This window comes from Galeopterus variegatus, unplaced genomic scaffold, assembly GCF_000696425.1.
Source record: "Galeopterus variegatus unplaced genomic scaffold, G_variegatus-3.0.2 Scaffold2359, whole genome shotgun sequence".
In the NCBI taxonomy this organism is placed as follows: Eukaryota; Metazoa; Chordata; class Mammalia; order Dermoptera; family Cynocephalidae; genus Galeopterus; species Galeopterus variegatus.
In genome coordinates, this window is record NW_007728470.1 from 173,533 (window position 1) to 182,111 (window position 8,579).

General features: G+C 57.4%; 1 protein-coding gene across 5 annotated transcripts in view; it reads right to left on the minus strand.

Moving 5' to 3' along the window:
* Positions 1-271: 271 nt before the first annotated feature.
* Positions 272-8,579, minus strand: part of BAI2 (brain-specific angiogenesis inhibitor 2) — a 38,590-nt gene continuing 30,282 nt past the window's right edge. For 2 of the 5 annotated variants that reach the window (XM_008581452.1, XM_008581451.1), the window contains 8 exons: positions 6,210-6,381; positions 5,777-5,872; positions 5,383-5,422; positions 4,087-4,706; positions 1,866-1,901; positions 1,462-1,557; positions 1,305-1,361; positions 272-764 (listed from right to left, as the gene is read on the minus strand). In XM_008581452.1, the coding sequence (XP_008579674.1) occupies positions 579-764; positions 1,305-1,361; positions 1,462-1,557; positions 1,866-1,901; positions 4,087-4,706; positions 5,383-5,422; positions 5,777-5,872; positions 6,210-6,381 (1,303 nt within the window). In that variant the 3' untranslated portion in view covers positions 272-578. Of the gene's footprint in view, positions 765-1,304; positions 1,362-1,461; positions 1,561-1,865; positions 1,902-4,086; positions 4,707-4,912; positions 5,029-5,382; positions 5,423-5,776; positions 5,873-6,209; positions 6,382-8,579 lie in introns of those variants that run through there. The other 3 variants (XM_008581450.1, XM_008581453.1, XM_008581454.1) reach the window with 3 other exon arrangements.

An 8,579-nucleotide genomic window follows, 5' to 3' on the forward strand; every position in this document is an offset into this window, starting at 1 on the left:
TGAATTGCAGCCATGACCACCACAGCCACTGGGGAAGGCCAGGTGCAGGGCTCTCATTCCACATTCCCTATCTGCTTACCACCCCCCCACCCCCCCAGACCAAGAAAGGGATGTGGAAGGTCACCCAGGGAGTCTGGGGCAAGGATGTCAGGCTGGCCTGACCCCACCACACAGTCTGATGAAACCAAGCAAGGTGAGCAAAGAGGACGGAGGAACAAAGTCAGGGTCCGAGGGCTGGGCCTTCACCTGGGGGTAGCAAACAGCTCAGAGCAAAATCCACAGAGTGAAGTTTATTCCCAACAAAGTCCCCTTCCCCCTCCCCAGCCCGGGACAGGGACAGACAGGCTGGGGTGAAGATGGGGCTCCAGTGGCTGAGGGTGCTGAGAAATAGGGAGGGCCCTGGGCCCCGAGCCCCAGGCCACGCGTGTCCGGCTCCCCAAGCCCGGCTGAGTCCACTGCGCCTCCCTGCCCAGCCCTCAGGAGAGGGGAGGGGTGCTGGCTCCTGGGTCGTTCCAAAGTGGAGTGTGAAAATAGAGAGATATATATATTTATATGCATTGGGAAGTCCAGCGTGGCACTCACACCTCTGTCTGGAAGTCACCATCCGGTGGTTCTGCGGGCTCCCAGGCTGCTGCTCGGTGCAGAGCCAGCCGTTCTCGGGGCTTGGGGGGCAGTGAGCCCAGTGTCATAGATTTGAAAGTGCTCCAGCTCTGATGGCGCCGCTGCTGGGACAGGCCGGGACGCTCCCCAGGGCTGGGTTTCTCCTGTGGAGGGAGAGGGAAAAGCCCATGGAGATGGGCCAACATCCTCTCACCCACTGTACAGAAGAGCAAACTGAGGAGGCCCAGAGAGGGCTAGTGATGCTCAAAGTTACAAAGCAATCAGGTGTCAAAACCAAGTTCAAATATAGATCTGACTGGCTGATTAGCTCAGTTAGGAGAGCATAGTGCTGATAACACCAAGGTCAAGTGTTCAGATCCTCTTACTGGCCAGCCACCAAAAAAAGAAAAACAAATACAGATCTGCCTGGCTCCAGAGTTATAGCTCCTGGCCCCTGTGCTCAGGAGCCCCCTGGGACCATGTCTCCTGCCTGCCCGCCCTCCTTCTAGATCCAGGTGGACTCCGTCAATGCTCACCATCTGAAGCACCTCTCCCACCCCACCATGCAACCCCAGAGCTGGTGATTGTGCTGTGGGGTAGGCCCTCGGTGAGGCAGGCTGAGGTTGCCCAGGCAGGGGAAGAGGGCAGGGAGGAAATGAGTCCCTCAGAGCCCACCTCACCCCACCCGGCCCAGGGGGACTTACACTGCACACGTTGCATTCGGCCACCCCACCCGAGGACACACTCCACCGCTTCTCCCTCTGCAATGGGGGCCATGGGTCAGGGTCCAACCCCAGGGGCCACTGCACCAGGTCAAGCCCCAAGCTTTGGGCCAGTGGCAGCCACAGGAGGAGCCCTCACCTTGGCCGTGGACTGGCTGCGGTAGCGGTCGAAAGTGTGGAACTTCTGGTTGAGCTCGTGGTAGAGTTCCGAGTGCCGTTTCCGGGTGTGCATCACCTTCTAGGAGCCACAGGGCGTCAAGGAATGCTCCGCTGCGGCAGCACCATAATCCCCTGTCCCCCCCTGCCCAGGACCTCCACATCCCTGCCTGCTGCCAGCCCTGCTGGGACCAGGCCTGGCTCTCTCTTCATCCTCAGAGCCACAGGCTTGGGCAGGGAGGGAAGAGTGAGAGGATGCCACGAACACCACAGGCTCAGGTCCTGGGGTCAGGCTCTGCAGGGGGGCTTGGGCTACTTTCAGGAGTGGACCCTCCAGAGACAGACACCACAGACAAATGCCCCACCCCCAGCACACACAGCACTTACCTCAAAGTCCAGGTCAGAATACCGTAGCTTCTTCCGCTGGGAAGGAGCACCAAGGAGGCAGTGAAAGAGGAGAAAGTTTTTTACCACATGCAAGGGCTTTAGAGACAGGAAACCTGGTCCCCCCAGGGATCTGCCCCTTGGGGTTGTGGGAGTGCACACACATGCCAGAACCCGTAGCAGATGCTCACAGGGGCACACACACTGACACACGCACATGGGTCAAACAGCATAGGGCAGACTTCCAATGGGGCAGGGACTCAGATTCCCACATGGATCACAGAACTGACTGTGTTCTCTGTGCCCCACAGTCCACCCTTGGTCCTGCCCCATCCTCTCTGCCAGCCACAGGCTCCCCTCTCCCTGGAACTCTTCACTCATCCTGCAAACACAGGGATTCATGTTTTCAGAAGTCTTCTTTTAACCCCACCTTGCCCCTTTCCTGCCATGCCAGACCCTGCCTCCCTGGCTTCCCTGCCCCACACTTGCCTAAGACCACCTGCAAGGCCCCAACAAGCTACACAGCATCCAGTACTGATCAAGGGGGAGGCCTTACAGGCTCAGAATGTTCAAACTGGGAGGACTCATGGGACCAAGGCCCACTTTCCCAGGTTACAGAGGGGGAAAATGAGGCCCAGGGAGGGGAAGGGACTTGCCCCAAGGCCCTCACAAGTGGTGCTAAGACCAGGACCTGGATCTCCCAAGTCCCAGGCCTGGTGGACATGCTCACCACTGGCCCAGGATACCCATCTCTCGGTTTTCCTCCCACCTCCCTGCCCACTTTCTCGACCACCCACCCTGGCTCCTCTAACACTAGGCCCTTGCACTCTGCCCTGAGACCTTCTCCTGTCCCTCACCACGTATATGTGTGTCCTGCCCATCCCCGGCCACGGCTCTCCTTCTGGAGGCAGCAGGGCTTCTTTCCCTGCCCTCAATCCTTGTGCTCAACTGAATTAACTTGTGATCCCCATCCCCAACCTGCTCCTCCACCCCATCGCAGTTTCCCACACCAGATTTCTGGACATCACCCTTGACCTCTCAAAATGCTCTCGCATTTACTGCTACCTCCTACACGTGGAGCCCAGCACTGGCCCCTCCTCAATGGCCCAACCACGGGCAGGTGTCCACAGAACAAAACCTGCCATGATGCTGAGCACACCCTCTCCAGTGCCGGTGTCAAGTTTTCTGTCTTTGTTACGCCTTCCTGTTTTTGCCACCTGTGGCAGGAGCAGGCACCAAATGTTCAAGAAACATTTTGGGACAAAAACTAAACTTGCGAACCCTATAGCTGCTAACTTAATTTTCTTTGTACAGAGGATGGGGAGCGGGTTTCTGAGGCCGAACATCAGCCAATCGTGTCTGAGCTGTGATCCTTCCCCTTTCCTTACCCACATCCCCCTCATCCCTCTCATTAGAATGTTCTAGAGTGGGCCACTACCACCTGCTTGTTCCCAGTAATTGATCCTCTGCAGGGAAGAGGACTGAGAAGGCCAGAGGAAAGGTGGAGCATCCACAGAGAATACACAGGCCAGGACACAGGGTGACTCACATTTTCTCAGGAAGAGAAGGTCAATTACCCATGAGCAGTGCCTGGGGCTGATTTCAGGGATGACAATAGCAGCAATTCCCAATTATCTAGCACATTCTCTTGCTCCACATGAGATACATGCTTTACATCAGTCAATTAATCCCTGAAACAACTCCACAAAGAGACTACTACATCAGCCCCACCTCATGCAGGAGGAACCTGAGGCTCAGAGAGACTATGTGCTATGCTCAAGATCTCACCGCTGGTCAGCAAAGTCCAGACTGGAACTCAGAGCTGTGTGACATGAGGCCTGGGCTCAGCCTCTATTGTGTGGTTTCCTGAATAATTCAGCACCTTTCCTAAGCCTCAGTCTCCTTATGTGAGGGCTCATCCTAACCGGTCATCCCAAAGTAGGCACTAAAGCAAGTGAGAATGAACCAAGAAGTGCACCCTCAGTGTGTGAAATCCAAGGCCATTTGAGGAGCTCAGAGATGCCAGGATTTCCTTGGAGCTGCCACGAACACAAACGAAGGAAGGGAGAAATGCACACTGTATACACTCCCAGTGACTTTGTACAAAGGTACTGCTCTGGGGAGAGTGACAGCTGTCCCTTCCCAGCTGCAGCCTGTGACTCAGAAACAGTCTCAGGCACACAGCGGGCAGACCTCCCCCTCCTCATGCCCTCCAGCCCCTCACCTCCAGAGAGCCCAGTTTCATGGTGGAGCCAGGCACGGTGCGGGGCATGGTCCGGCTGCGCTCCCCTGGCTCGGGCACTTGGCGGGCGCTGGGCGTTGGCGGTGGTGGTTGGAAGGTCATCCCGTAGGGGTTTTGTAGAGACCCATAGGCTGGGCCCAGCCCAAGGCCTGAGTGGTCCACGGACAGGAAGCTGGTGTAGCCTTCAGTGTGGGCCAGTGCCTTGGCAGCCCGCCGGGGGGTGCCCTCGGGCCGGGCCCTCGGGGCATCCTCACCACCTCCGCCCCCACTGCCAGGCTGCAGGCTCAAAGTCCTCCGGGGCAGCACCATGTAGTCCCCCTCGGAGCCCGGCTCTGTGGGCCGCAGCCATGTTAGGTCCAGCTGCCGCAGGCCACCCTCCCCACACATGTACACAGGGTTGGCCTCCTGAGGGGGCGGAGGCTCCCCCAGCCCTGGTGAGGAGGCCATGGGCACCAGGATATTCCCAGGCAGCGGTGAGAAGCTGAGGCCGCCCTCAGGACCCACGAGGCAGGACTTGGGCTCCTCATCCTCATCCAGGGACAGGCGGGACAGTGTGCCCGTGATGGTGGATGGATTGCAAGTATTCACCTCCTTGAACAGAACTGGAGCAGGAGTGGAAGGGGTGGGGGTGAGTCCTGAGGAGGAGTCCCAGATGCCCTTGCCCAGGCTGGGAAGGTACCAAGCCCCTGAGCTTGGACAAGGGAGAAAACTGAGTCCTGGAAAGATGGCTGGGTACTTGATACTCTCTCATACACAAGGGTTTTAGAAGGTGACTGGCCCAGAGTCCCACAGTGAGGCAGGGCAGGCAACAAGGCCAAGGCCCTGGGTCTGATCTCTGATCCCACAGCTCCAAGGCTGTCCAAGGGCTTCACTCCTCTCCCTCCCTGGGCAGTGACTCCCCAGGAGACAGAACTGGAAAGGATTCTGGTAAGGATCATGGAAATGATATAATAATGTAACAGCCGCTAGCTGTCAAGGGTCCTGCTAAGCACTAATGTCCCCTAATTCACAGAAGTCTCTAAGCCTCCTGCCTGCCCTGGGAGGACGGTATTCTCTCCTTTACAGGTATGTTAACTGAGGCTCAGAGAGCTAAGCTGCTTGCCCACAGTCAAACAGTAAGCGGCATTCACAGCCTTGAATCCAACCAGTCAGGGCTGCCTGACTCCAAAGCTAGGCTCCAGCAGCCAGCCCTCCATCAGGACCTCCCATGGTCAGGCTTGGGTGCCCCCTTCTTGCCCATCCCCAGGGCCATTCTCAGCCCTGCCCCAGCACACTCACCTGTTTGACAAGCCAGATCCACATCCTTCTCAAAGTCTGACTATAGGCAGAGAGGGGGAGGGCAGGTGGGCAGAGGGAGGATCAACATATCAGGGCGGGAGGTGCTCAGGCCTCTCCCTCCCCAGCTCTGCTCAGTCTGCCTGCCAGAGGTGCGGCCCACAGCACACAGCCCGACAGAGCCCCAGACGTGGTCTCCTCCAGCCCTACCTGACAGGTGGGGAGATTTAATGGGGGAAGGACTTGCCCAATGCCACCCGGTTGTCAGTGGCTGTGCCTGAATCAAACCTGGTCTCTGTCCCCTCCCTGCCATAGATGGGAAAGACGACTGGCCCAGGGCAGGAGGATGGGGGTTGCCCAGAGTCTACCCATACCCTTCCCAGGCCTGCTCACTCACCAGGATTTGCAGCTGCCCGTTCTTGCACGAGTCAGGAGAGTCTTCGCTCTCATCGGCCCGACACACACCCATCTGGCACTTCACCACATCCTGGACCTGGGGGCAGAGGGTGCCTGCTGGGCCCCTGACCACAGCTTTGTTGTGCTCCCTGCTAGACACCCAGGCAGGCATGGAAGGAAAGAAGTGCAGCCAGCCTAGGGGAAGGCAATGACACCTGGCCTGGGTCAAAGGGGAGCAGGAGCCCCAACAGCCCAGGAGACCAAGGATGAGGCTGGGGTGCAGCTGTGGGTGCCCCGGGCTATCAGCTTCCACACCAAGGACTGCCCAGCTGGGGCCTTAAGCACTCTGGTGGGGGCCACAATCCTTCTGGGGAGAAGCCAGAAGCCTGGCATAGTGCGATGGGCAGCCAGGGACAAAAGAGGCCCAGGCCCACCTCTCGGCGCAGGAAGCAGTGTACGGCGGTGATGACAAAGCCCTGTGCGGAGTTGAAGACAGCAAAGAGAGCCTGGAAGAGGACGGAGCGGCGGTCTGTCATGGCCAGGACGGCGGACATCCAGGTGAGTGCCAGCAGGGGCAGCACCACGCATGAGCTCCAGAGCGAGGCCCTGGGGGGACAATGACAGAGGGTCCATTAGAGGGACTTTCCAAGGGACAGGTAGCCTGAGCCTAGGCTTCTGCTCAGCTTGGGGCCCTTAAGCTGCCCAAGAATGGCAGGGCCCCAAACTTCAGGATGTCCCCAAGCAGAAGGGGCAGAGGGGCCAAAGCCAGAGAAACAGAGAACAGAGTGGGAAGAACTGTGGAGCCAGCGCAGGGACCAGAAGAGGTGGCAGGGCTGGACACACAGACACAGTGGAACCAAGCCAGAGACAGAGGCAATGTCAGGGGACAGAGGAGGTGGAAAGTGACGGGGGAGAGAAGAGGCAGACAGATGCAGAGGCTGCGAGTTTCAGCTCCAACTTGCACAGAATCACCTGTGGAGCTTTTGAAAAATGCACAGGCCTGGGCCACATCCCCAGACATTCTAACCGGGTAGGCTGGGGAGAGGAAAGGAGGAGGGAAAAAGAGATGACAGCCACAGTGAGAGAGAGCATGAGGTAGACAGAGACACCCAGACACAAAGATTAAGCAGGCAGAGCACACAGGATGTCACAGAGCACAAAACCTTGGACCGGTGAAGCACAGTCTCTCCCCCTCCCCCTGTCCTTCACGGAGGAGCTGCCAGGTTCCCAGTAGCTGCTCAGAGCCCTGGGCAAAAGGATCATGGCTGGGGCGGGGGGTGAAAGGCGGGGTCAGCCAAACCTACACATCCCCGGTCTGCTTGCCAGGGGAGGGCAGAGAAAAAAGCCAGGCGGAAGCTGGCAACCAGGCTGGTCCCCCCACAACCAACTGCTACAGCCCACGAGGGACAGTAGGTGCCACACCCAGCCCACTCTGCCTCACACACACCCCCGATAAGAGTCAGGCACAGCTCCAGGCAAGGCAGAGGTGGCACCATTCTGCAGAGACAGCAGGGAGAGGCTAAGGCAGAGAGACAGGCAGGGGGCCAAGACCTATCCTAGGAAGAGTGGTTGAGGCCTATTCAGCCTGGCAGGGGGTGGGCACAGTGGTCTCTGAAGACCCCGGAGGTAGAGCCAAGAGCAAAAGAGAGTCTAATCACAGTAATAAGAGCTACCATTGATTAACCACCAATTCTCTGCCAGGCCCTACACTGAACACTTTACATACATTATTTCAAATTATGATCAAAGCAACTCCAATAAACAGGCCTGAGGATTATTATCCCAATTTACAGATGAGGAAGCTGGAGTGTGCCCAGCTGGGCAAGAGAGGCAGAGTGGGGACACAAATCCAGCATGGCCAACACCAAAACCCAAGCATTTAACTGCGAGTTCAGACAGACTGGGTGAGGGAGGCAGAGGATTATTATCCCAATTTACAGATGAGGAAGCTGGAGTGTGCCCAGCTGGGCAAGAGAGGCAGAGTGGGGACACAAATCCAGCGTGGCCAACACCAAAACCCAAGCATTTAACTGCGAGTTCAGACAGACTGGGTGAGGGAGGCAGGTGGCAGCCCAAATCAGAGGGAGCTTCTGCTACTCAGAGCTTCACAGCAACAGTGCCAGCCGCCTCCAGAGGCAGTGAGCTCCCTGACCCTGGAGGTGTGCGAGATAAGCTGGACCCTCACTGGTCAGGGAGACTCCGATGGATTTCTGGCCCTTGGTGGGAAGGCAGGCCTGAGGCCCTTGTGGAGTGCCTCTACTCTTACAGAGCGGGGATTGGAAGATTCTCAGCTGCTGGGTGGGGCATCTCACTGAAATAACTCTCTACCTCCATGATTCTCTGTCACCAATTGATTGTGAGATTCAGTGACTCTGAAATTCTAAGTCTCAGATTCTATGACAGATGATAAGACTCTGTGATTCACTTATTCTAACATTCTCAGCTTCTGATTGTCTTATTCTAAGATTCTATCATTCTAATTCTAAGGTTCTATAGCTCAAAAATTCTAAGGGCCTAAGCTTCAATGAGCCTCTGTATGTTGGGGGTTTGAGGTGGAGGAGTCTGTGCCTGGATAGAACATTAGCCCAGAGTGGGGGGTGGGGAGCAAAGTGGGGGTGGAGGAAACCAGCACCTTGGGAAGGCACAGACACTAACTCCCCATCCCCCCTTGCCACCTCATCACTGAGCCCTTGAAAGTGTGTGGCAGTTGACAGGCAGGGCCAGCTTTCCAGGGCACTGGGCTGATACCCCTCCTCCCCCCACCACAGGCACTGCCCCCCCATTCCTTTGCCCCCCACCCCCCC